The 27,649-nt window shown below is 38.4% G+C and overlaps 2 protein-coding genes and 2 long non-coding RNA genes across 6 annotated transcripts; 2 read left to right on the top strand and 2 right to left on the bottom strand.

Moving 5' to 3' along the window:
* Positions 1-1,129: 1,129 nt before the first annotated feature.
* Positions 1,130-12,824, top strand: slc16a1a (solute carrier family 16 member 1a). Of its 2 annotated transcripts, XM_074640862.1 has the most exons (6): positions 1,130-1,445; positions 2,996-3,063; positions 7,036-7,305; positions 10,482-10,625; positions 10,826-11,599; positions 11,697-12,824. In XM_074640862.1, exons 3-6 carry the CDS (start codon positions 7,089-7,091, stop codon positions 11,930-11,932), a joined length of 1,371 nt encoding a protein of 456 aa, XP_074496963.1. In that variant the 5' UTR covers positions 1,130-1,445; positions 2,996-3,063; positions 7,036-7,088; the 3' UTR covers positions 11,933-12,824. The 2 variants fall into 2 exon arrangements, with proteins under 2 accessions (XP_074496963.1, XP_074496968.1); XM_074640867.1 differs by lacking the exon at positions 2,996-3,063.
* On the bottom strand, positions 10,935-14,991 carry LOC141771051 (uncharacterized). Its single transcript, XR_012594651.1, has 4 exons — positions 14,975-14,991; positions 14,472-14,610; positions 11,738-11,806; positions 10,935-11,074 (listed from the first exon to the last, which is right to left on the bottom strand). It is a non-coding gene; the product is annotated as an uncharacterized LOC141771051 (long non-coding RNA).
* Positions 14,992-15,645: 654 nt separating this feature from the next.
* Positions 15,646-25,525, top strand: sycp1 (synaptonemal complex protein 1). The gene is made up of 35 exons (XM_074640822.1): positions 15,646-15,781; positions 16,075-16,207; positions 17,074-17,158; positions 17,246-17,289; positions 17,404-17,568; positions 17,740-17,807; positions 17,947-18,020; positions 18,146-18,204; positions 18,330-18,396; positions 18,566-18,639; positions 18,725-18,833; positions 19,870-19,964; positions 20,055-20,239; positions 20,331-20,398; positions 20,477-20,538; positions 20,658-20,774; positions 20,864-20,968; positions 21,111-21,214; positions 21,311-21,428; positions 21,569-21,639; positions 21,722-21,791; positions 21,891-21,953; positions 22,034-22,096; positions 22,168-22,230; positions 22,338-22,454; positions 22,536-22,646; positions 22,758-22,850; positions 22,957-23,031; positions 23,131-23,217; positions 23,301-23,447; positions 24,551-24,604; positions 24,751-24,822; positions 24,912-25,019; positions 25,156-25,221; positions 25,334-25,525. Exons 1-35 carry the CDS (start codon positions 15,768-15,770, stop codon positions 25,472-25,474), a joined length of 3,147 nt encoding a protein of 1,048 aa, XP_074496923.1. The 5' UTR covers positions 15,646-15,767; the 3' UTR covers positions 25,475-25,525.
* On the bottom strand, positions 25,087-27,603 carry LOC141771047 (uncharacterized). Of its 2 annotated transcripts, XR_012594650.1 has the most exons (4): positions 27,470-27,603; positions 26,626-27,130; positions 26,369-26,521; positions 25,087-26,281 (listed from the first exon to the last, which is right to left on the bottom strand). It is a non-coding gene; the product is annotated as an uncharacterized LOC141771047 (long non-coding RNA). The 2 variants fall into 2 exon arrangements; XR_012594649.1 differs by lacking the exon at positions 27,470-27,603 and having other exon boundaries at positions 26,626-27,275.
* Positions 27,604-27,649: the final 46 nt, after the last annotated feature.

Raw genomic sequence — 27,649 nt, 5'->3', positions numbered from 1 at the left:
TGCTTTCGTCTTACAACTTTAATTCTTTCACAGTATATTTTCAGTTCATGAAAGTTAATTGTAACACAGTGTTCGGTTGTACTTAGCTCCACCCTCTCGTGTCACTTCTGGTTCCAAAAAAACAAGATGGCGACGGCCAGAATGCCAAATTGAGGCTTCAAAACCACAGTCCACAAACCAATGGGTGACGTCACGGTGACGACGTCCACTTCTTATATACAGTCTATGGTACAAAGTTTCAGGACAATCTACCTAATAGTTGTTGAAATATTTCACTTTGGACCAACTGACCAGCCAACCAACAGAGCAACATTGGCATCTGTAGAGCATTGTCGCTAGCATGGCTTAAAAATTAGAAGTTAGAGATTTAAGAAAAGGTGCCTGCATTTTTAAGCATGTAATAAAAGTTTCTTAGAAATTGCAGATAGCATGAATACATGCCTGTGTGTAAGTGTGTGTGTGTGTGTGTGTGTGTGTGTGTTTTTGAGTGAGCGTGTCCCAAATGCCTTTCCATTCTTCACACTCTTGCACTTGTGAATAAATGCTGGCCCAGGAGAAAACACTGAATTGTAGGTGGTGCTCGACTGCATCCTCTGTTTGAAAAGCAATAAAAGTCCTTATTGGAGTGGAAAAAAAAATGAGGGGAACAACGTAGAACAACGCAACAAAGAGAAATAATGTTTCAAGGGTGTCAAGAATTTGACGTCACTTTGCAAGTACACGCTGTACTCCTTTCCTTTCCCAAGCCCTGATACAGACGCATTGATGGCACCTCGGGGAGTTTTAGGAGAAAGGCTCAACCAGACCTGACCCCTGAAGTGTTCAGAAATCTTTCTTTCAGGTGGATGAGGTTAACAATGTCCGGATTTCTTATAGGCGCAATATTCAATTGAATAGCACTGATAAATCAGCCAATGCAGGAAATCCGCGTCTCAGAAAGCATCTTATCTCTTAGAGTGCAGACATTATTCGATATCCTCTCGGCTCACACATACTATAGGGGCTGTGCAGTGAATTACTCTAACCTTTTTGAGTGTGAGCTCAGCACATGACAGAGGGGTGGAGAAAGTATTGTAGGGGCATGTCACTAAGCCTCCCACAGCCAATAAGAGCTTGACCGACCTCAGCGTTTAGCACCATAGTGTCCAGATCGTCCAGCTGTTTGATGTGGGCACAGAATGAACTCAACTTTTCACTGAAGTCACTTTAGATTAAGTCAGAGGCCGAGGTGCCACTGGCAACTTTTGGACTGTCACAGCGGACATAGACCAACAGATAACACCTGGAGTATCTGTGAAACATATGCAGCGATTTTTTTTTAATATTTCATACATATTCAGAGACGCTCAGTCCCCTTCAATGATGTCTGCAGCGACTTAACGTGCCTCCGAGACTGCTGTTTATCTGCAGAGCTCATCTGGCCCTGTTCAAGAGCTCCTGTCAAGGTAAGACATTTGACACTGTGCACATTTAACATTTATCACCCTATAAGTAATTACTCACATTAGTAGGCTATTTTCAGTTGGATACTCATGAAAGATGCAGTGCTTTGTCAGTTGTTCTAACAATACTTATTATGTGAGAGTGTGATTTCCCTGAGCAAATATTTAACAAGCTACTCGCATCTATAATTAATCTGACAAATTTACCAGATCTAATAAGTGGTATAAGAAAAACCTGGGGTCGTAAAAGGCCCAGAGCGTGGCTGCAGGGAGAATGAATGAAAACTCTTTTGCTAGAAGCACAAAGACGTACATTTTCATGTTCATTCAACAGCTACTTTTGTTGTGATTCTTTCCAACACAATTTTATTTGACTATCCAATTCAGTGTAGTTCATGATTAAAGCTGCAGTGGGTAGAAATGGAGCAAATATGATTTAAAAAAAAGTTGTTTTTATAAAATGGTCACTATATCCTGACAGTAGTGCATGAGACAGGTAATCTGGAGAAAAAAAAAACATGTTCTCTGGTGTCCTCTGTTGCTCCTAATGGCATCTCAAGATTTCATTGATACCCGGCATACCCGTCCACCATGTTGAGATAAGTTGAGGAAATACCAAGCACTGCCCACCAGCTGGAGCAAACTTTCTCATTTACATCTAAACAGTACACTACAAGATGTTTGTGAAAACATTTGAGGTGAGAAATAGACATTAAAGTAACAGAATATTGATTAATGTTTTATCAGCGCTGCCTAGTTTGACCGTTTTATCGGAGTTTGTGAATGATTGACAGCTGCCTCCGTTGAATGAACAGCCAATAGGTACGCTCTCTCTCTCTCTGAAATGACCTGTGATTGGCCAAAGTCTCCCGTCATGGGCTAGATTTAGTACGATATTTCTATATGGAGGGTCCAACAACAGGGTTTCATCGCTTCACATACAAAGCTCAGGGTCTCGACAGTGCTGTGACTAAGTGACCCATGTTAGTCAAATCTATCCCAAAGAAGATGTTTCTTTTATGCAGGTTATACACAAAATCTTCTTGTATGCAATCTCCCCTGCTGAGCCCACAATACTTTCTGCTGGTATGTCTGTGTCGTCAAGTGGCACTTGACTGCTTTATTTAGACCTTTACAATGTGACGGGGGGTTAGCATTGGTGCCTCTGCCCATTTTGTCTACTTATTTCCTTCTCCAATACCTGGCATAATTCAATCGACTCTGCAGTTTTCACACAGTTGTTTGATGCTTTTCTCTCCATTTCAGAGCCAAGCGATCAATCCTTAGTATGAAATTATCCGGTTTATTCATTATTTCTGAGGTTTTGCCGTGTTATCTGGAGTCCTGTCTGTCTTAACTCGTTCCTCCATTCATCATCTAAAGTCAACCCCCTGAATTTGTCATTCTTTTAAAAACACAGCGCTGTCTCTGCTGCCAGTTAAGAACATTTCCCCAGCATATTGTCCTGATTGAGAGGCCACCTGCTGGATGTGTGGTCACTATATTCTTAGACAGTGAAAATCTTTAAACTGACCTTTCTTGTGATTGTGCAGAACCTCCATTTCCAGAGTGGGAAACGTGACAGGTGTGAAGGAACATCCAGCTCTTCTATTTATCAAAGGTGATAACAATTTCATAACTGTTACAATAAACCACCACATGACAAAAATCACATTCATACATTAATGCAGCCTATGTTAACCAACAAAGATACACAGTGGTTCCACTGATATTCAAGAAGTATAAACATTGACAGAGGAATATTTTGGCTTAACTTTAAAACTATGAATGTATTAAGAGAACTGGATACAGCATCGGAGACGAGGCCCCGTTCATTTAAATTGCTCAGTGGTGCATGAAGCAAAAAACGTTTGACTACCAAGTATAAAACTACCCAGATCTTCATCCATTGGGCCCGTAGAGCTGGTCTCAGTCTGGGTATCATTCACATGAACAGAGGAAGGGAAATAACTCTGGATTTGGCTATTAGTGCATTTTACAACTTTTAGGACCTAATGATTTAAATAAGGGCTATTCAAGTGTTCGTACTGGAAAGTTGATTTACCGCAACAAAAAAATTACCCGCTGTTTTACAGACGTCTCTTTCCCAATGTAAGTCTATGTGAAAAAGTATTTTTGGGCCCAATGGCATCACGTGATGGACATGGAAGTTGTAGTACCGCTGTTTGGCCACTACAAAAATGTACTTCAAAGTCTGGAGCTCTTCCTGGGGGCTTGGTTAAAACCAGGAAGGAGGTACAGGAATGACAGCTCCAAGGTGTATCAGCTGATTGCTAAATAACATCAGTTAATAGACTGATAGAGAGTGGTAATTTCTAAATAATCTAATCATTTGAAATGAAACCATTTAACACCATGGAAGTTGGATGTTACAGATTTGTACAGATTAAACAAATAAAATACATGTGGATTACATATTGTTGTATTTCCTACTGTTATCTTAGGACGGAGACATGCTAGTTGTTTTACCCCAGCTTCAGTCTTTATGCTAAGCTAAGTTAGCTACACCAGGTCAGAACTCAACACACAGATTGATGTCAACCATAGAAATGGAAAAGGAGTAGAACGGACATTGATCTGTTTGCTGTGGTAATTTGACTACAAAAGACATTTTTGAAACAATTTTTGTTATGGTGAAAGTGTGTCGCTTCGCCGCTAAGTGGGCAGCAGACGCTGTTGTTTTAAACGTCAAGCCGGCATGAGTGAGTCCGTGACTTGCCCAGAGTCGGTTTATGCAGAAGTTAGGTTAGTCTGCTGCAACGGTTGCGATGATGGCAACGGTACGCATAAAAATGGCTGCCAATTTGACCATCCTGCTACGTTGATTTGAAGGGTAATTGACTATTTCTTAGTAGTCTTTGTCATTGGTAGGTACAAACCTTTCCTGAACACTGGTCTGAAAGCATCTACAGTTGTTAATTGTTTATGTTGCTCTATCTTACAAATCACCAGGCTGTGACACTATTACGTTATTGAACAAAGAGCATGTGTCAGCTGTTGTTCCTAACAACCACCTCGTATTGATGATGGTGTAAAAGTAAAAGCCTGAAACAGCAAATATGCCTCTGTTACGTAATCTTGTATAAACACACAGTACTTTGTATTCAAATATTCTTTATATGTTATCTATATGCAAATGTAATTTGTTACATCCTAGTGGTTACTATCTAATTACTGTGAGTGACCCTTGTTGTCTGTATGAATAAATAAAAGACATACGTTCTTATTTCACCTCCATTACCTATTGCATCTGTAGAATAATGCAGGAGGCACATTTACAGCTGCATAGCAGCAGCTAAAATCCCAGCTCAATAAAAAAAGTTCTTTAGCACATTAAATATTCACTACTCACTGCACACAACTGGCTTAGCCAATAAGTTTTCAGAGCACTAAACCAATTCATCAACCAAATCAAGTCCTCCTCGGCTGAAAAACACTATATCATCCCCCACTACTGAGCATAGCCCTGAGCTATTCAACCAGTGTTCGTGGTGTGATCGATGCTTTCTCTGGATAGTCTCCCCTGTGCAAACAATACAGTAAGTTGTTTGACTCTGCAGATGGACTCTTATTCATCACCTCTAAAGTGAGACTGTGGGAGCTCAGCGGGTGGGAGCTCAGTGGATACACGCAGAGAACAAGGCCAAAAACGGCATCCTTAATCTTAAACTCTTTTATCGAGTTGGGGAAATATTTTTAGACAAATCTGATCTCTTTCCAAATGCAGTATCTGCAAAGCAGAAGTACTCAGAGGTACTTATAGGTCAGTATACAGAGCATGTACTGCAGTTTGCACATGTTGAGAGAGAATTTATATAGCAAAAGTTTGGTCAGTTAGTACTGAAGATGAGACACACAGGTCAGACGGCATGAGACAGATGGAAAAAGACAAAGATTAATACTGACAACAATCAGCATAGATATCTTCAACATAGTAGGTAAAACATTTTTGAAAGAGTTTAAACGATGTGACAAGCACTCACCGGGGGTTAAAAAGATAATAAATGGTGAACATAGTTACTTATACGGAAGCAATTTTGTTATTCTTTGTACTGCTTCTCTTTCATTGTCTGTTTGACAGTCTTTTCTCCTCGGCTTTGAAACATTCAGCAGCTCTGAACAGCTTTGTATCAAATTTGCAAATGAAAACCTCCAGCCACAGTTTAACTGGTGTGCGTCATCTGCCCATATTCATGCTCATTGAAACACGACATGTATACCCTTTTAGGAGGAACCTGGGAGCTGTAAGGCAACTCACTGGAAAAAGGTTCCACAATTTGTAGAAAATTATCTAAAACCTAAATGAATACATTGAGTCATTCACCTTGAGGTTTCAAATGGGAAGCTAAAGTTAGGATTCAATGAACCTTGAAAATAGAAAAAAATAAAAACATCTGAGCCCCAGATCACAGCTGTGATACATTTTCTACCATCATGGAAAGTTCAAGGTTGAGTCTGTAGGCATTTAGGTGATAGCCAATAAGAGCTCCTGTTTGTATACCACCAATCAGACTGTAGCATCAATATTAACACACCTTTGCTAGAAAACACCCACAGTGCACTGTTAATGAGACAAGATAAATGGAAAACCCACTGGTTAAAATAAATCTTTTTTTTTTTTTTTTAAACCTGTATAAATTGTCTTGAATTCAGCTATAACATTCATTGCATGTTAAAATTGTCATAAAATGTATTTATTATGTATTTAGTTTCTTTAATTCCTCTTTTTATTGTCCAATTAGATATCAGTTGATGAAAGGCTATATAACCATTTGCAAGGCTCATTTTGTGTGACAAGATCATCTTGACTACCAGGTTAAAGGTGCTCAATACAGAATTTAGAGCATTTCTATTGCCTCCACACGGCTCTCAACATGGAGACAGCTGAACCGGCAGCTAGCAGCTAACGATGCTAACAGCACGAACAGTGCAAACAATGGCAACAGTGCTGGTAATCGCGACTGTTAGCTCGCCAGTGGGGCAAAACAGAGAGACTCAGATGCACTAAAATGCACGCACGGCCCTCTATATTTTTACTTATTATACGGCTTTGTTGAATACTTGATTTTGATTGGTCAATCACAGCGTTCTACAGTCTGTTATTTCTTTATAGCAGAGCGCTGCTATGTATAACAGATCGTTGCTATGGATGCAATTCTGATCTCGGACTCTGGGAGATAATTTTTGTGTCAAATTATTGATTTTTGAAGTAAAAAGCAGTGTAATAAATGCAGTTAATGGGTCATTGTTGTGAAATAAAGCCTCACAGGGCGATGCAAGACCCCTCCGCTTCATGTGGAGGTCTGACGCATCACCCTGTTGGGGTTTATTTCACAACAATGACCGGCTCGCTGCACATTATCCCTTACATAGCAAATAGTTGTTCGCAGCAATATTAATGCTCTGAATATCGTATAGAGCCCCTTTAATTTGTTGCTGATGTTTTCCATTCACAGAGTTGATCCAAAAACGTTCAGAGCTGTTGATGTCAAATGCTTCAAAGCTGAGGACAAAACACCAAGTCTAAGTAACTAAAGTTATGTTCTTTACTGTTTTGTTCTCTCCTGAACAGGTCCTCGTATCTGTATTACGTGTTGAAACTGAAGAGAAGTTTTGTGAGTGAAAATGGCGCCCGCCGTCGGTGGTCCTGTAGGCTACACACCTCCCGAGGGTGGTTGGGGATGGATGGTGGTAGCCGGAGCCTTCATCTCTATCGGCTTCTCCTATGCGTTCCCCAAGTCCATCACTGTCTTCTTCAAAGAGATTGAGGCGATCTTCGATGTGACCAGCAGCCAGGTGTCCTGGATCTCTTCCATCATGTTAGCGGTGATGTACGGCGGAGGTGAGCTACGACCCAAAATTCAACCTGCCAAACATGGGTTTGTTAACACTTGACATTTAGGACATCAAGATGATTTATAGATGGAATCCATTTCTGGCTCTTAGCACAACTGTAAAAGATTTATTCCCGGAGTGTTAAAAGTCAATCTATTGCTCAAATACAGAGTTGTATTGTAGCCTTTCAGCCTCAGTCTGTCCACAAAGACTGAGGCCAGACATTCTCTGAATTATAGCGCGGTTTCAATCAAACATTTGAGATAAATCAATACTCTAACTCCTCTATTGAAGTGTTGTTTATGAAAGTGCAGCATTATCTGTCTCTGGAACACATGAATACCCGCTTATTGTTTTCTCATTGTGCTTGGAGAGTGGGAGACCACCAGGGGTTTGGTTGTGTCCCAGCACTGATGAGATGGCGCTGTGTGATGTCACACAGGTCTGGCCGGTCAGGTGATGATAAGGCGCTATTCATGTACGTGATATTCAACACGGAGAGAACAGAGTTCAAAGGAGCTGTCCTCGTCCCTCCAGACCGTCTGCTCTGAAATCAAAACGCTGCAGTTCTCTTTACTCTAACGTGTGATAAACTGGAAAAATTATGACTTAGGCATCTTTGTCTAATCTCAGGGAAGTTTTAGGAAAGTTGCTTCAGTGTGCCAAACTAAACTATTACACAATATAAAACTACTTTATATCAAATGTTCTACTCTGGCCTGAGCGTGAAATATATTTACAAGATCTGCAAGCAATAAAATACAAGTGGATATGGTATTTTATTGCTAGTGTTGCAACTGTGCATAATGTTGAACATATTACATCTAAACTATCTTTTTTGCTACATGACCTCTATAAAAGTAAGTTGCCAAATGTCTGCTATTAAAGAGGACCTATCATGCTCATTTTCAGGTGCATACTTGTATTTTGGGTTTCTACTAGAACATGTTTACATGCTTTATTGTTCAAAAGACGCTTTACTTTTCTGCAGCTCTCTGAAATGCTTGTTTGAGGGCGTGCCAAACTAGCCATAAGACAGCTACTATAGAAATGTGTTACTTGGTGACATCACCACGTTACGGAAAAAAAGGCGAGACACCGCGGAGCAGGCCTCCGTAGCTGCCGCACGCGCGCTCTACAAGCATGCACAGAGGCGTTTATGCTCAACGCATTGTTCGTTGCAATATGCTCCAAAATGCCAGGGGGCGTACAAGCAAAATATTCGGTGGATAACGTGGACGTACATGAACATGAACATGAACATTGCATTTGTGTACTCTAATTATTACTGTCGCTTATCTCCAAGTCAAAATTACTTTCCTTGTCTCGGTGCTTCCCCTCGGGTCACCACTCTTTCCATTTGACCTTTTTTTTTAGCTTTTACAAAACAATCTCATATTCTTTCACAGTCCGCGTCAAAAAAAAAAATTCTTTCCCCAGTGTGTTGCCTATTTCTTTCCAAGAATTTAATGTCATGTGACTGTCCCTGTGGTCTCTCAATGAACAGCTGTCTGTACAGGCGAACCTCGAAGGAATCCATGTTGGGGCAGTGGGCGCGTAGTTACAGAAATTCAGAGATGCACGACCAAGTGCTGTAACAACTTGTGGAGCCTTCGCCCACTACGCGAAAGCCGTGATGACGTAATTTTCTGGCGCACGCACCTCGCGCCGGCTTCACTACGGCGACCATAAACCAAGCTTCACTCCCTTTGGTGTGGACTTTTGGCTTTGTAACTTTGCGGACCATTTAAATGCACAAAAATCTATAATACACTAAAGGAAAGAGCACAGAAGCATAATAGGTCCTCTTTAACATTAACAGTATTACATGTCAAAGGCGAGCAAAACTAAGCCGTCCTTACTGTACAAGAAGTATGCTAAAGGAATCAATGCTGCTTATTGTTCAGCAAAACATTCCCTGCAGTGGTTAAAGGTCACCGAGTTGCTCATTTGTCTTTGTTTAATAGCAGTATTTATCAGCTTGTGTGGGTTTTTCATGGCTGTAGAAAAGAGATACGCACATGTCCTAACAAGTTATGAGTCACAGTGTACTCAACATGCATATTCAGGTGTAACACTGTTAATTAATGCTAATGTTTAGATGTAAATATACACAATTGAAAGCAAGCTACGCATGGTAATTGAAAGTTAAAGCGTGGAAATGTTTGTCAGCGCTGTGAGTAGATGACAGCCGAGTCTGCGTTAAACATTCTGAGCACATCGGCAGGAGAAGTTCATTAACAAGCTACTGTTGCGTACCTCTGTACTCCTTCAATTTTTGATTCATTACATTCATAATATTCTACATTGGTTTGTCTCCAACCTTTTTCATCCCGAGCAACTCTCCCTGCGAGGCGGAAGGAAAGAACTCATTGTTGGTGCGGAGACTGCCTGCATTACAATTTAAAAACCCTTTGTCTTGCACCGTGCTGGCAAATGAGTCTGGACAACCTCTAAACAAAAACTGTCAGTTTCTATTTGGGTTCATCGGGCGGTGCCGGGATTTGGCAGGAAGGCAGAAGTGTCTTCCATGTGGGTCCTCATACTCATTTAGGCCGGTTGTTATAAGCCGTAGATGGAGATGGTGTTTCGGGGACCTGAACATTTTTAGTCATTTATTTACAAGTCATACCGATTTTCATGAATTGATGTTGAATCCAAGCCGCATGCATATTAATAAGTTGATTTACTGTTACCTCATTCTGTCACTCTGTCTGTGAAAGTAATGCACCAGGTGCCAAAAACTGCACTTAAGAAGATACCAGTTGTTATTTTAACCCCATACACACACCAGTCCCTTCAAAACACACACTTATACACCCACCCGCTTATCTGAACTGACCAATAATCATTTCAAATGCATTTAAAGCCCATTTAAGAAGAATCCACCAACAAATTATTCCTCTGTCAATTTTTATGAATCTCTGAACCAAATAAATGCTCATTTCATTCCAGCTTTGGTGTTTTTTCCTGACACATCGCATTATTAATGGCATGAGAACACATCTACTGCAGTGCAGCACTGACAAAAATGATTGCAGAAGTTGTTTGAATTTGCCGAGCCACAGCTGTGGCACTAGAGCCCTCTGGTGGTTAAATATAGTGACCTGTGCATTGATGATTGGATAGAAATCACCATTGTCTAATATCTGTGTTTGTGCATTGTTTTTTCTTGCTCTTCAGGTCCCATCAGTAGCATGCTGGTTAATAAATATGGGAGTCGTCCTGTCATGATGGCGGGAGGGTGCCTGTCTGGATTGGGCCTCATTGCTGCCTCTTTCTGCAATACTGTCCAACAACTGTATTTTTGTATTGGTGTGGTGGGAGGTACCTAAATTTAACTTTCTATATTTTTGAGTCTGGTCATGAGTCACCTATTTCTTTTTGTACTGCGCACTGTTGCCATCTAGTGTTCTTCAAAAATAAAAACACCAAGAAATGCTTTGAATCTCCAATTTAATCTTCCCTTTTTACTAATTATAGATGTCAAGTACACTCACGCATTTTTTTTTTATTTATTCTTTTAGGTTTGGGATTGGCTTTCAACCTCAACCCTGCCCTCACTATGATTGGAAAGTACTTCTTCCATAAGCGGCCCATTGCTAATGGGATCGCCATGGCCGGCAGCCCCGTCGTTCTCTCCACCATGGCTCCTATCAACACCTGGCTTTTTGACAAGTTTGGCTGGAGAGGAAGTTTCTTGATCTTGGGCGGCGTGCTCTTCAATTGCTGTGTTGCCGGCTCCCTCATGCGGCCCATAGGACCAAAACCCAAACCTGCAGAGAAGAGCACGGAGAGGAGGACTGTATCGTCTACCATCAACAGCTTCATCGACCTCTCTTTGTTCAAGCACCGAGGCTTTTTGCTTTACATCATTGGCAACATTATTATGTTTTTCGGCCTCTTTGCGCCGCTGGTGTTCCTCAGTAATTATGCAAAGAGTAAAGACATCCCCAAAGACAAGGCTGCTTTCTTACTGTCTGTGCTGGCTATTGTGGACATGATCGCCCGCCCCTCAATGGGCATCGTGGCCAACACCAAGTGGGTCCGGCCCAGAATACAGTACTTCTTCGCTGCCTCCGTGCTGTACAACGGCGTTTGCCACGTTCTAGCACCGATATCCACAGACTACAAGGGCTTTGTGATTTATGCCATCTTCTTTGGGTTCGCCTTTGGCTGGCTGAGCTCGGTGCTGTTTGAGACCTTGATGGACCTGGTGGGAGCCCAGCGCTTCTCCAGTGCTGTCGGGCTGGTCACTATTGTGGAGTGTGGTCCTGTCTTGTTAGGACCCCCTTTGCTTGGTGAGTACATCACCTTCTATATGAAGTTCACGGTCACCCATTTGATTTTATTTCCGTGTCGTGTCTAAAAATGATGCAACTCTCTTTCTCTTCACAGGGAAGTTCAAAGACGTCTATCATGATTACAAATACACGTACCAGGGCTGCGGGATCCTCCTCATCGTTTCCAGTTTCATCTTGTTTGCAGGGATGGGACTCAACTATCACCTGCTGGCCAAAGAGAAGAAAGAGGAGGAGAGGAAGGCAAGGGTGGGAGGTAGAGAACAAAAGTCCAACAGGGACATTGCTTCCAAGGAGATGGCAGAAGCTAGGAACACAGAAGACACTGTCTAATGTTCTGTACCAGGTTAGGTTACATGTTTGTTCAATTTAATCTTGTCTGTGAGGCATATATACAAGTGTGTGTGTGTGTGTGTGTGTGTGTGTGTGTGTGGGTGGGTGTGAAGAACCGATGGTTGAGTGAAACAGGACAGCGTTCTTCTTCTGTTTCATGATTAGTTGTTTTTGAAGACCACCACAGAAAGCCTCATCTGGAATTTAATGTAAAACATTTACACACCTATTAAAGCCCTTTAAACTCCAATAAAATACCTCTAATATTGTTATAGGGATTGTTTGGAAGACTATTCAAGTTTGCTCAGGCTTTTATGTCACTTATATTGTAAGGATATTAATGGTATTTTTTTTTTATTTCCGATGGTATCAGTATAACCTTTCTGAAGTACACAATTTCTGGCATTTTAACCTTCTAAAATGTGCCGTCAAATAGTTACTTTTCAATAGGGAACATGCAAAGTGCAGAGCTAAAAAAAAATTAAATACGATTGCGAACGTTCTCTGTGAAAGTGCATAATTATAGTATTCACCTCACTATACTTTCAAAACACATTTATAAAGAAGTTTTCCTGTTTACAAGGACCTGCTGACTCAGTGCCGTTTTGGAAGGTTTAAAAACATCCTTGGTGCCACTATCACTTTATATATTCCACAAATATATTCATACTAATTCTCTATTTCTCTTTTAAACGTGTTTTGCTTATTGGTCCATTTTGGATGATGGATGACGGGAATTATCTATAATTCTGAGGGCATTAAACCTCGTCGCATAGCTTTGTGTATTCACATGATATGAAAATGTGCCACTGACTGCAAGTTACTGTATATTGAACACGTGTCAGAAAATGGAATAAACTGTCATTTGACAAGAACACAAAAGTCGTCTGTATTCTGTGTTTCTCATAAATCTGAGATCCGAAAAATGTTTGTTCTTTAGAGATGCACTGACTCTATTTTCTTAGAAACTATACCAGTATCATGTCATTAACCTTTATTAAACAGACTGGATGGAGGAAGTGCATTATTTGATTTACTGCATAGTCATTTGTGTTGTCTCATAAGACAAATGCCTCCACAGCATTAAGTTATTTTATCAAATTATGCTCTTGCCATTTTATAACAGCCAAAGTAAAAAAAAAAAAAAAATCTCTATATATAAAGTAGGCTTAATATAACATTTGCTAGACAATAATAACCTCTGACATTATTTTTCGCTGGTTGAACATTGTAATCTTAACGTTCAAAGCTAATTATGTATTGTTGATCATTTCAAAGATACAAATCAGTACAATACTGCACCTCTCATTAAACAGAATGACATTCAACCAGCAGAACTAAGACGTCACTTGGTGCCAAAGGTCTACTTAGGAATCAACTTTTCAGCAGTAATCAAGTATTTCTCTTGCAGCATAACTTAATTTAAGAAAATGTAGGATGTGACAGAATAGTCCTATGAGTGTCTAATAATAACTAACTTCTAGTAATTATATAACAAAGACAGAAAGGAAAACACACCTTCCTATTGTTACTATAATGAGTAATGTTTTAAGAGAAGGGCAGTAGTTGTATCTTGCTTTCGATGAGACTGAAGTGCTGTGAAGGACCTCATTATTGTTCCTCTGCATACAAATATTACACCTGCACACCATCATACATTCAGAAAGGATTAGTCAGGCCATGCTACCAGATCTGATGCATTGTTCTGTGCTAAACAGTTCAGTCACGCTTTTTCCATCTGAGAAATATATATATATATATATATATATATATATATATATATATATATATATACATATATATATATATATATATATATATATATATATAAAAAGATCTGTACCATGCTTGAAGTGGAAAGTACCAGTAATAGTAAGTAAGTGCCAGTAGGCCTACTCCCCTTATTCACATGTTGGCGTGTGTATCGGCCCCTATCTGCAATCTTTTGCGACTTATTCCTATTTATTCATCACTTCTTTAAGCATGTTATAATGTGTCAATCATAATCAGTTGTGCTTTTATTGCTATATTGTTATACTATGCATAGTAGGTCTATAATAATATTACAGAGTTAAGGTGGTGTGTTTAGTGTTAATAGTTAAAGTGCTTTCCTGTGTTGTTTGTGGCCTATAGCAGGGTATCATTCAGGTTTTAGGAGCAGTGTCCCAGTCAGGATGCTCCTACATATTATGCAGCAGGATAAAGAGATATTATTCTGAGTTTCTACAGTGAATAAAAGATACTAGGAGATATTGGGGTTAGGGGTCCTCCCCCAAGGAAATGTGAAGGTTTTTGACTTAAAACTATGCAATTTTACATAATTTTGAACCATTATTATAACTAGTTAAATTATTGTTTTATTATTAACACATATCACAGCCTTCGTCTGAACATTTCATTCTTCTGGAAATGTTTGCCCTGAAAGAGCAGATTCAGAAAACTTTTAAATAATGATTCAGTCAATATATTTGTAGACAAATAAAAAACGTACTTACTAAACTAACTTATTACAGCAAACTTGTTTTCACCCTCCCCTTACCAGTTCCATGTGTCGGCTTGTGCAGATGCTCCCCATTCTGTGCTGAATTTGCATAATGTCCTGCTCATATGCCCTAACCCAGGGGTCAGCAACCTGCGGCTCCGGAGCCTCATGCGGCTCTTTAGCTCCTCTCCAGGGGCTCCCTGTGGATTTATAAAAATGGAAATGCATAACTGTTTTTTGTTTACATTTTCATTTTTATTTATCATTGTTGTAGGTCTATGGTACGACGGTACCATACGTCGGTAGGAGTATTAGGGCCACATTGAGGGAAAACATTATAATCTTGAGATTTCTGGAATAAAGTCATAATATTATAAAATAATAATTTTACGTTATTTTCTTTTTTTCTTGTAAAGTTATGACTTTATTCTATAAATCTCAGATTTTTTTCCCTCAATGTGGCCCTAATACTCCGTTGTACATTTTTCACTTTGGCTCACTTTTGCACTGCATTAGACTTATACTGATATGACACTTCTTTTTAATAACATGACACTTACTGTATTGTAATCTTCCCGGTAGTTGGGCGTTAATGTCACACTGCATTTGAAATAAACCATTAACGTCTCACTGAATTTGAAATAAACCGTTAACGTCACACTGCATTTGAAATAAACCATTAACGTCTCACTGAATTTGAAATAAACCGTTAACGTCTCACTACATTTGAAATAAACCGTTAACGTCTCACTACATTTGAAATAAACCGTTACCGTCACACTACATTGGAAATAAACCGTTAACGTCTCACTACATTTGAAATAAACCGTTAACGTCTCACTGCATTTGAAATAAACCTTTAACGTCACACTAAATTTGAAATAAACCGTTAACGTCACACTGAATTTGAAATAAACCGTTAACGTCTCACTACATTTGAAATAAACCGGTAACGTCACACTATATTTGAAATAAACCGTTAAGGTCACACTGAATTTGAAATAAACCGTTAACGTCTCACTACATTTGAAATAAACCGTTAACATCTCACTGCATTTGAAATAAACCGTTAAGGTCACACTGAATTTGAAATAAACCGTTAACGTCTCACTACATTTGAAATAAACCGTTAACATCTCACTGCATTTGAAATAAACCGTTAATGTCTCACTGCATTTGAAATAAACCTTTAAGGTCTCACTGCATTTGAAATAAACCGTTAACGTCTCACTCCTTGAACTCAACAGTAAAGTCCCTGCACGCGCCCGCATACAGTGGTCAGTGTATAACCGTTAACTAACCGTTAACTAACGGCTCAGGTCGTAGTAACGTTAAATGCTTTAAACTCTGAACATGTCCGTCGATAGGTAGGTGACTAGTGACTAGTCGGCCGCTGTTTGCCTAAATAACGTTACATGTGTTGCCTGGCAGCTGTTTTGTGATTGTCTGGAGGGAATTAACGTTAAGTGAATGTAAATTAGCGGTTATATGTTAACGTTAAATAAGCTATCGTCGAGTGACGTCGGTTAACTTGATAGCTAACAGGCTATCAAGTTAACTATCTAGCTACTATCTAGTGAAGCTCAGTGATGTTACTGTACGTTGTTAACTAGCTAGATAAGGCTGACATAACACGTGTAAACACTGTCTGTGGTTTCAGGATGGAGAGAGACAGAGGGTTTAACTTCAAGCTGCTGGTTCCTCCCAGGGTGAGTAACGGACAGGTGTCTGCTGTCCGACCTCAGGAGATCTGTGAGGAGAGCTGTGGTGACTTCATGAGTACAGTACAGCAGGTAACAGGTTCATTTACCAATAACCTCCAGTACATATTAATGAATACAATCAAGACAAAACGCTGATGCTAGCTCAGTTTCTGACAGAGTACAGTAATAAGACAGCTTTTCTTTTTCTTACCAGCAATGAGAGTCTTAAACATACAGTATACGATAAGAGATAAGATATTCCTTTATTAGTCCCGCAGTGGGGACATTAGCAGTGTACAGCAGCAAAGGGGATAGTGCAAAAAACAAGATGCATCAGCTAACACAGTAAAAAAAAAGAGCTAAACAAAGTGTAACAAAATATGAACCATTTAAATAGAAGGAAGTATAAAAATAGGAGCAGTATATACAGTATTGACAATAAACAGACTATTAACAAAATTGCACAAGTGGAAAATGATATTGCACAGTGAGAATGAATGAAATTCCGCCTGAAAATATCAGGTTACTGGCAGTTTTTTGGCGTGTAAGTGGTCTACTGGGAGCAGTGCTGGTTGTGGTCTACTGGGAGCAGTGCTGGTTGTGGTCTACTGAGAGCAGTGCTGGCTGTGGTCTACTGGGAGCAGAGCTGGTTGTGGCCTACTGGGAGCAGAGCTGGTTGTGGTCTACTGGGAGCAGTGCTGGTTGTGGGCTACTGGGAGTAGTGCTGGTTGTGGTATACTGGGAGCAGTGCTGTTTGTGGTCTACTGGGAGCAGTGCTGGTTGTATAGTCTTGACAGCTGCAGAAAGGAAGGATCTGCGATAGTGCTCCTTCACACACTTGGGTGGAGCAGCCTGTACATGTACACTTGTATCCATTGTTTTCATTGTTGTAGGCTGTCTAAGAGGTAGTAGTCATTATCATTTGATGACTAAGCATTATTGCTGTTTTCCCCTAGGGTTACAGTAAAGGTTTTGAAAAGGAGCAGAGCATGCCTTTCCCCAATACAAGCGTGGTTGCACCAACTAAACCAACCAGACCAGGTATTTTCTGGCTATATCATTTCAGCACAAAAAGTTGGCAAGAATCTTAAACGTTGTAATAAACTGATTATTGTCCCCCCTTTAAAGACTTCCCCAAGATGAAAGTTGTGCCACTAATGGAAAAAGGCGAGGTAATATTTTCATTGTACAAAAATGTGAAGCATGAATATAGGATTGATTTGGTGATTAGGTGTTTATTCAATGGTATGTCAATTTATTTCCCATCATTGTGAATATTCCCTCAGTATAATTGCAGTCCTGGAGAGCTTTATTCCAAGCTGTTTGATGAAGTTGAGAAAGTCAAGTGTTGGAAGGTCAAAGTTGACTCTGACACTGTGCAAAAGGAAAGGACACTCCAAGAAAACAAAAGAACAATTGAAACTCAGCGCAAAGCCATTCAAGAATTGCAGGTTTGTACCTCAGTGACAAGTTTTCTTTATCTGTCTTTTTCTCTCTCTGTCTCTCTAACCACATATTCATTTTTTTTATCAAAAGATTATCGATAATAGAGGAGCAGCATACTCTAAAACCCTTTGATATCTAGTATATTGGTATCTATTGTGTGTGTTCTGTTTTTACAGTTTGGAAATGAAAGTCTCAGCGTAAAGCTGGTGGAACAGATCAGTGAAAATGAGGATTTGAGGAACAAGTATGGGTTTTGTTTGAAAAATGCTCTGAGACACACTAGACATACTCTGTAGAAGCCAGACAAACATGACGATCTAATTTTTAAATATACATGTTTTGTCTGTACATAATGTCTTGTTAATATCAAATTTGAAATACAGAAACAACGCCACAAGGAACCTGTGTAATATACTCAAGGATACTTTTGAGCGGTCAGCTGATAAAATGCATTTATGTAAGTAAAACGTGCTTCACATTTTTCTGCCCCAATATATGTCTTATCCAGCCATATTATTAAAGTGCTGAAAATAAGGACACATTGCTGCATATTTTATAACAAATCTTTATATTTTCTTCTAGTTGAAACCGAAAGAGAAGAAACACATCACCTCTTTATGGAAAATTCTGGAAGTGTTCAGGTAAAACACCTCTAAATCTACATCATAATGAAGTATTTACTATTAATAATAATTTTTTGGACAGGAGTCCGTAAGCAGTACTACAAAAGATTTGATAGTCAGTTTACATGTAACTTTTTTTGTAGAAACTGATTGCAGCATTCGAAAGCCTTCGTATTCGAGCAGAAGCTGATCAACAAGAGATGCAGAGAGGTTTTTTTATTTTCTATTTTTTTTTACTATTACTGTAGCCTTTTCACTACAATAACTCCAATTCTTAAGATATTTTAATCAGACAGAAATAACAATTAAATGGCATAGGATAAATTACAATTAAGAGAACATGTAAGCAAGAAAAATTAATCATTTTATCTTTTTCCAGTCAAAGAGGCCTTGCTGCAATTTGAAGATCTAAAAGTGAAATACCATCAGGAATATAACACGAAAGAGGAAGAGGTTCGTAAAATAAAACTCTCTTCAGATCTGTTTATTTGGGAACTTTTGAAACAAACAGCTCAAGTATTGTCACTCACATTCACAGGTTGTGGTGCTTCAAACAAAGATTAAAGATAAGGAAAATGAACTCCAAAAACTGCTGCTTGACCTTCATGAAACCCAGAACCACTGCAAACAACTTCAGGAGGCAACAAGTAAGCTCATGATTAGATTTCAAGATTAGCTGCTCATAGCTGTATATTTTTAGATTCAGAATTTTGCAAAAAATAAGTTTTGATGAACTTTGTTTTGTAAACATTGTTTTGTTTACCAAAACAGTGTTTCCTGTTAAACAACATTCAGTGTTTTGTCAACAATGTTTTTTGTCAACCATGTTTTGAATAACATTCCCAGCAGTTGTAAGAAAGAGAATGCAAATGTTCAAGGATCAATTAGGTTTAGTTGAAAAATAATAATAGTTATAGTGATAACTGAATTCTCATCTGGTAAACAATATGATTGAATGAAGGTCACAGTGTGAACCCATGACTAGGTTCTCTAGGTTTTGTCTTATATGTTACAGCAGCTTTGACTGCGACATCAATAAACAATAAAATATTATTACTAGCGCTGTCCCGAATACCATTTTTTGGGCTTCGAAGCTTCTATAAGAAATATTTGAAGGTATTTGAAGCTTTGCGGAGCAGCGCTGCGTGGCAGGCTGACATGGTCTTCTGTAGGCTATGTCTGCCGCACTACTGTACACACGTGCATCTCTAAACACAACAAACAGTGATAGCCTTCTGAGAATAACTAATAATTATTAATGTTGAATAATGAATAATGTTGTGGGATTATTCCTTATTCATGGGTTATTGGGATTTTTTCATTATTATATATATATATATATATATATATATATATATATATATATATATATATATTTACAAAAAATGTAAAACAAAGCATTCGAATAGTGATTTGTAGGTTGACTACCATGGCAATGGTCAAAGCTTCGAAGCATTTGGGTCAGCCCTAATTATTACTAATGTTATAATGGTTCTTATTTCTTGTGTGTGAAATGTATCAGTATTTTGGGATAACTACTTATGAAAATGACACTAAAAGTGGAAAAAGTAGGCCTTACTATAAAATTCTAACACATTTGTCATGTATTAGTACACGTTATTTGAAGGAACACTAGAGAAAGATACCAAAGATGATATCATTAAATATTTACTAACTTTACAGATGAGCAATATGAACTTCTTAAAAGCTCAAAAACTGAACAAGAATCCCTTCTTCAAAAGCTGCACACTGCAGAGCAGTGTTGTAAAGAGACTGAGGTGAGTGTGTTGAGATTCTAGTCATTTTAAGTGAAGCTGGGCTCTGTCGTGCATCGACTGCTTTGATTAAAAATGTGTTCTATCCCTCAGAAAAATCGTGAAGCTATTGCGGGAGTGCTGGAACAAAGCAAAAGGGAACACGTAGAGATGATTCAAAACAGAGACTTGAGCTTGCAGCAGCTCAGCAGAGTTAAAAATCAACAAGCGGAGAAGCTGGAGCAGATTCAGACAACCATTCAGGAGCTACAGAATTCACTCGCCTTAGAGATACAGAGGTATAATTAGCTCCTGAAAATTCAGAGCATTTTTCTAACAAAATACAAATGTCCTCATTACGTTATGTTCCTGTTATGAATGATTTTCAAGGGCCAAGGAACTGGAGGATAAACTCATGGCGAACAACAAGGAACTTGAAAGGAGAAACACACTTTTAGGTAAGCCTCACTGAGGAAGTATGTAGATATTTTTATTTGATGCTCTTTTAAGCTGAAAGAAAATGTTTTACTTAACAGGAGAGAGCATGGAGCAGAGTGCAAAGAAAGATGGGCAGATCAAAATCCTTGAAGATGAACTGGTAGGGTGCATTATAATTTTATAGAAGAGTGTATTCTTTGCTTCTCAACCATTCATCGCAGTCCGAACACTACAGAATAGAACTGGAAGACACTCACTGTATGCTATCGTTGTTCTTAGGACAAAACATCTAAATCCGTTCAGTCCATGAAGGGTAGGATTGATGTCACTGAAGTTAGAGTGGAGGATCTCACAGCTGAGCTTTCAAGGAAAACTGAAGAAGCCCAGCTGTTTAAGGTGATACAAGTAGATGCTTCATCTCAGAAGGAAAAGAGGTGTTTATTCCATTATTACAGATACCTAGATAACATTGTTTGTTGATACAGAATGAAGCAGAGGTTGAGAAAGCAGAAAAAGATCTACTGAAGAAGGCTTGTGAAGCTGCTGAAAATGCACTAGACAATTTAAAGGAGAAGTCCACAGAGACCGAGGTTTTTACATGATTTTCTTACTGCACTCATCATCTCTTACCCACTGTGGAGATCTTTTTAGGTAAACTTTTTATATTCAATAATATGGTGTATTATACACAGTACATAGCGTCACTGCGTTATGTTTTTTATATACCGTCAGATCAAAGTGCAGGTGCTGGAGGGACAGTTGTTTACTGAAACAAAGAAGAACAAAGAACTGACCTTTCAGATGGAGCAACTGACGAAAGACTTCACGCAGCACAAGTGAGTTCTTAATAGCCAGCCATTCCATAATATTAGCATATCAAATGTTATATTAAACTATTGTAATCTAAATGTTTTATTTATGTTATTCTTAAGAGTAAAGTACAAAGAGCTATTATCCAACTTTAATGAGCTGCAGTCTGAGAAGACGGCCATTCAACAGCAGTTTGAGAGTGGATCTTCTAATGTGAAAGCTATTGAGGCAAACATAAAGGTTTGAATTATCCAATCAAATGTGATATACAATATTCATTGTGTACATTAGCTGTTTGCATTAGGTGTCAGTTTTTTTAATTTTTTTATTACTGACTATCATATGAATGACACATTCTGAAAGCTGTTTTGACCGATTAGGTAAGTGAGAAGAAGGCGCTGAATCTCACAAGAGAAATTCAAAGACTGGAAGAAGAAAACCAGTGTTTACGGTGAGTGTGGACTTTAGAGACCTAAAGAGGTTTGACATTGTGTCATTTTTGAGATTAAGATTTTTATATTTTTATTAAATAGAGAGGAAGTAAACTCCATTAAAACCAAAAGCCAAGGGACGGAGACTCTGCAGAAGAAAATTGAAGAAAATGTAAGTATGCCAACTAAACCAATTATCAATAGTAACACAATACTTCATAATGATGCATGTTCTGAAATGATGATTTCTTTGTGATTTTTTTGTGTATAGTGTGAACATCTGCAGGAGGAAATTACAGAAAAAGAGAAACAGATCAAATCTGTGGAAACAAAGGTGATTATAACGCTGAAAATGTGAAATGCTATTATTATTGATTTTATTGAAATAACAAGAAATTGTTTTTTGTTTTTTAGCTGTGCAATCTCAGGAAGAAATTTGAAATTAAACTTAGAGCCCAGGAGGAATACCAGAAAGAGGTTAGCGATGACTATGAAACTGTAATGGTATTGTTATGTATTCAGCTAACAGTTGAATTGTATATTTTCAGAATAAAATGCTTAAGAAACAAATAGCAAAGGAGAATGCAAAATCCAGTCAACTTGAAATTGGGGTATAGTGATGTTTTTTTTTTTATCTTCCAGTTCTTAATATTTATATAAAACATTTAAACTACCAAGTATAACCCTGTCTGATGTAGATGGTTGTTTTTGTCTTTAGATCAACGATCTTCACGAAGAGTCCCAGAACCTTAAAAGACTGAACGAAGAAGACCAGCAGAAGTTGCTTAAGGATCTAGAGTCCAAATCAACCTTTGCAGCAGAGCTTGAGAATGAGGTTACTTATATATTATGTTATTTACCATATTTTTAGCTCTTCATAATCAAAAAATAAGGATAAAAACGCCTTGTCTTACAGGTACAAAAGCTCAGATTAACAGCAGCAGAGGCCATCAAGAACAAGGAAGACACAGAACTCAAGTGTCAATACAAGATAGCAGATATGGTCACACTGATGGAAAAACACAAGGTAAGGTCATCATAAAGTATATGTTTTACTCTCTGAAAATGGTCTTTTTTCAGCATGACTGTCAATCCAAACACATGTTGCATTGGAAGGAACTTTACTTTTTATTAATAGAGCCAGTATGACCGGATGGTTGAAGAAAAGGATGCAGAGCTTGAGGAGAACAAGAAGAAAGAGGCAGAGGCTGTTGCCCATAGGAGATCTCTGGTAAGATGCTTTAAAATCATGAATTACCAATTAGTAACATATGAAACCAGATTATATATTATTAGATAATGAATAATTATATCCAAATCTAAATTCTTTAAATCAGGAGTTGGATCTCGCGAAGCACAAGACAGATGATGATCAGCTGAAGCAACAGCTGAAGACAGAAATAACAGAGAAGGTATGTTCTAGTTTTCTTTTTTCTCTTTACTGAAACAGCTTGTACTTAAACTTTTGAGAGACAGTCCATTCTTTTTTAAACAATTTTCATTGCTATTAGAAAAATGTACAGAAGGAGCTGACTGACTTGAAGAAAGAAATGTCATCAATGAAAAACGCTCAGCTGTCAGAAGCAAAGAACAAGCCGGTACAAAATCTGTACATAAGCAAATAGGTTGCCACTGATGACATCACATGTACTTAACCAAGAATTAATCTTTAAAATTCCAGTCTCCCGTCTCAAACTATAAACAAGGGAGATGCTCCGAGACTCCAAAAGAGAGCTCTATAAAGAGACACGTGTTTGACTTCTCCAAGGCCAGGAAAACTCCCTCCTACAGCAAGGATGATGGAAGGACTGCAGTTATGAGGAAAGCTGTGAGTTTAATCTACCAAATGTTTTTAGATTTATGCAGAAAATTATCTTATTTCAGGCACATTCATAATTGTTGAGGCGAGTTGGAAATCAAATAAAGTTGTCTTAACTCGTTTTACATTCTTACATAATTATTTCTGGATTTTTGATGAATTTTGATGTTCAGGTTGGGTAAAAATACTGTAGACATTGTGTATTAACTCACCTGTTAGTCCCATTCAGACCATCTTCCCATCAGGGTTGTCGACTTATAACCATTCAGCAGTATTTGCCCTTTTCATACAGACACACTGCCATTATTCACCTAAATTGTGTCTGAAGAAAAATAATGGAAGATGTTTTGGTGTGTGCATGTGCACACAAAGGCCGTATACTTGCAGTGGTGGAAGGAGTACTCTGATATTTTACTTAAGTAAAAGTACTAATACCACAGTGTAGAAATACTCTCTAACAAGTAAAAGTCCTGCATTGAAAATATTACTTGAGTAAAAGTACAAAGGTATTAGCATCAAAATATACATAAAGTAAAGGTACTTGTTGAGCAGAATTTTCCCTTTCAGAGAGTTTATATTATTACATATCATATTATTGGAATATTATGACTGATGCTTTAACACATAAGCAGCATTTTAATGTGACAGCTGGTGGAGGTGGAGCACATTTTAAACTACTCAGATAGTTGGATTGTTTAATCTGTAGTACAGTATCATATTTTATAAATAAACTGATCACATGTTTTGTTTGTAAAATCTTCATCTGTAAAGCAACTAAAGCTGTCAGATGGCTGTAGTGGAGTAAAAAGTACAATATTTCCCTCTGAAATGTAGTGAAGAAGTATAGAGTATAGAGTAGCATAAAATTGAAATACTCAAAAGTAAAAGTACCTCAAAATTGTACTTAAGTACAGTACTTGAATACATGTACTTAGTTGCTTTCTACCACTGTGTATTCTCATGTGCATCCATGTGTAGGAAAAGTGTCATTCTCACTATGCACTGTATGTCAAAGCGCTGTGAATGAGTCACTATACATTATTACTGAATGATATTGGGTTGCCAAGAGATAAATTAAACTATGATAACATTTTATGTCTTCTGTGGTTAAGGAATCTGACACTGAATCCATCAGAACATCACGTGGAACAACACCAAAGACCAAGGTAGATGACAGTTTAATCTATTTACACAGTAAATGTTGATTGGATATGATGATAGAGACCAGTATAACATCAGAGTTTAGTCTACGTGATTCTGTCTACTACTATAGCATTCATAAACTCAGACTGGCATTGACTTTGCATCATAGGAAATTCACAATGAGGACCTGAAAACCCCAAGAAGTATTACAAACAGGATTGGCGGAACATCAAAAATCAAAGTAATATACAGTATTATTCTGACATTTTCCAAAATGAATGAAAACATGAATGACTTTTGCTGACATTTACTCTTTGAATTCCTTTACAGTCCTACAGAATAAGGACACCTCCTGCTGCTGAAAAGGCAGCACGCTGGGGGAAGGGCATCATAGAGTTTGACCCCAAGTCTGACAGCTCTGATCAACATGATCTCTTGGTGAGTTGTATTTTTATAGGTTGATGTTTTTTTTGTCAAAAGAATGCAATATCCTCGGTTGTGTGGGTTGTTTTTTTATCATTTGTGCAAGATTGCCAGCAGAGCTGAATTGGCCTTCTCTTTCTCTTCTTGGCAGACCTTTGTAAGTGCACCCGCACCCACTTACTCTCCTCCACACTGCAAACTCAACATCTTCAAAAAGGTAACATGCTATTTGAGAAATGAGATTCATTGCATTGTATTCATGGACAAAACAAATAATAATGGTGACTGGTAATTTTTATTTAAAAAAATTGGATCAACATTTTGTTCAGATCCAGAGCCCTGTCACTCAGAAATCACCAGGGAACTCCTTGAAATTAGCTGCAATGAAAAGGATGAGAGATGCTGGTTGGACCGCTGTTACTGGCTGTGACAAAAAAAAGAAGACGACCAATGAGAAGATCTTTGCATAAATAGTGCTGTTACAGGTCAGATAAACTGTAATCACAATACTATTAGAAAGGTTCAGATGTTCATATTCCAAATTTGTTGACATGCATATAAGGCACTGTTAGGGATCAAATAGGCAGTAGTAATAATAATAAGAGGCCAATTTATTTCTTAACATGCATTGAACGTATTGTTATGGATCAGTTAAACAGTAGTGTTAACAACAGAATGATATAGGTATCAGTTTGTTTGGGGTTTGGAGTTAGATTTTAAGTGACTACAGAGTCACCCTCTACGCTTTTAAGTATTTTGAACAAAAATCTGTTTGTTGTTGCGATGTTGTATTGAATAATTTATCTTTACTGGTGTTCACAAGAAATCTTATTTGTTCTGCACAAATTTATATTGTTGGTTTGGAAAACGGTGTAGTTATTTATTACTATCTTAAGAGATTTAATATATTAATGTATCCTAGTATAGACAGTGATATAAGTAAATGTAATGTTCAAATCAATCAGCATTGTCCTTGTTTGAATGTTCTTCCCATCGTAATGTTCCCTTCCTCTCTGCCGTCAGCCTCTCATGAAGAATTTAAATCTCACAGTCTTGAAATTGTACTAATTAGTGGATGAGGAAAATTGGGTTCTGTCCATCCTGTCAGACGCCAAAGGTCACACCTCAAACTGCAGGAACTCTCTCTCCTTAATGAAGGAACTGGAGACGGAATTGAGATTGGTCTGCTGGGGCTGTTGGCACGTTGTCGTATATTGGATGGCCGTCATAAAGTCCTCCAGAAATTACGAGTGTGTCATCGTCTGCCACAAATTCATCTGATGAAAATGAAATAGGTATTTTGAACTGCTAATAGACAGACGAAATAGTAGGTATTGATTGTGTGATGAAGGGGAGGTCCTTACCCGTGTCACCAGTGTTGTTTAGAGGTTGATGCAAGTATTGGATTTTATGTTTACATCTGTGAAACACAAACACAACCAATACCAGAGCAAACACTCCAAGAGCAACGCTGAAGACAATAGTCATATTCTTTTCTGAAGCGTTTAGTCCCAAACCTAATAACACAGGTCAAAGGGAACAAATTAAAGTCATTCACAAGTTAAATATTAACTTACATTGAGCAATTAGATAATTAATAAAACCGAAGCTTGATGCTTACCATGTGTGGTTCTGTCCGTTGAATCGGTGATTGTGTTGACAGTGTGAGATGTATTTGCAGTTGTGACTACTGTAGTATCAGTTGTACTTATGTTACCTGCTGTGGTCTGTGTTGTTGGTGTCGTCAGTGCAGTAAATGTTGGAGTGCCAGGTGTTGTGGTCGTCAGTGATGTACTGTTTGTTAAAGGAGTCGTGATGGTTGTTGACTGAGACGTCTGGAGGTGACTTGTGCTCTCATTTGTAACTGCTGTAGTTTCGGTGGATGTTTCATTGTCCCTGGTCGTGCTGGTAAATGGAGTCGTGTTCTCAGTCATGTTTGAGGTAACAGTTGTTACACGTACAGTAGAGTTGGATGAAGATATCGTTGTCTGAGTCAGGTTTAAGCCAGGGGTTGTTATTGTAGGTGCGACGGTCGAATTTCCAATTTGTGTTTGTGCCACAGCAAAAGAAAGGGCCAGAAGGTAACAAGCAAGGGTAGCGAAGGTGGAATCCATGGCCATTTAGTTCTGTACATGGAAACAAGACATGGGCTGAAAAACACTTAAATGCACTGTTCCCTTATCTTAGTAATATTCAGTTTGAACCTAAACACTGTGCAGTGAAAACAATACCTTAAATATGGTGTATGACCTTTTAAAAGTAGGTCACATGTATTACATAACAGCTCTGTTGCAGGAAACAACTTCAGACATGCTAAACATGACTGTGTACGCACTAAGAAAACACATAACTCTTTTCTAGTCTTTTGTAGTTACGTCGATGGAAACATTCCTAATCTTCCTCTCATGCGAAATATGTAGCGAGTCCAAACCTCGATTAAGAAGTAAACGACAGATCAGACTCACCTTGTTTTGTTCGAATCAGTGAAAACAGTAACTCAGTTCACTTCCCTGTCAGCGAGTCTGCCTCCATGTCACGGACGACTCTCCACTTCCTATAAACCTGTAACAGCTCGTGTTGATTTGCTGGCAAAGTGGCAGGTGAAAGTGGGCAGGTCAGGTCTTTGTAAACTTCCTCTATTGTAT

This window comes from Sebastes fasciatus, chromosome 1, assembly GCF_043250625.1.
Source record: "Sebastes fasciatus isolate fSebFas1 chromosome 1, fSebFas1.pri, whole genome shotgun sequence".
In the NCBI taxonomy this organism is placed as follows: Eukaryota; Metazoa; Chordata; class Actinopteri; order Perciformes; family Sebastidae; genus Sebastes; species Sebastes fasciatus.
This window is presented reverse-complemented; position numbering and strand designations above follow the sequence as displayed.

Excerpts from the sequence above, each read along its gene's own strand:
- slc16a1a (XM_074640867.1), top strand. The coding sequence starts at position 7,089 with ATGGCGCCCGCCGTCGGTGGTCCTGTAGGCTACACACCTCCCGAGGGT. Across the intron at positions 7,306-10,481 it reads AGCGGTGATGTACGGCGGAG|GTCCCATCAGTAGCATGCTG; the intron begins GTGAGCTACGAC and ends CTTGCTCTTCAG. Across the intron at positions 11,600-11,696 it reads GTTAGGACCCCCTTTGCTTG|GGAAGTTCAAAGACGTCTAT; the intron begins GTGAGTACATCA and ends TTCTCTTCACAG.
- sycp1 (XM_074640822.1), top strand. Across the intron at positions 21,429-21,568 it reads CTATTGAGGCAAACATAAAG|GTAAGTGAGAAGAAGGCGCT; the intron begins GTTTGAATTATC and ends TTGACCGATTAG. Across the intron at positions 23,032-23,130 it reads AGACAGAAATAACAGAGAAG|AAAAATGTACAGAAGGAGCT; the intron begins GTATGTTCTAGT and ends CATTGCTATTAG.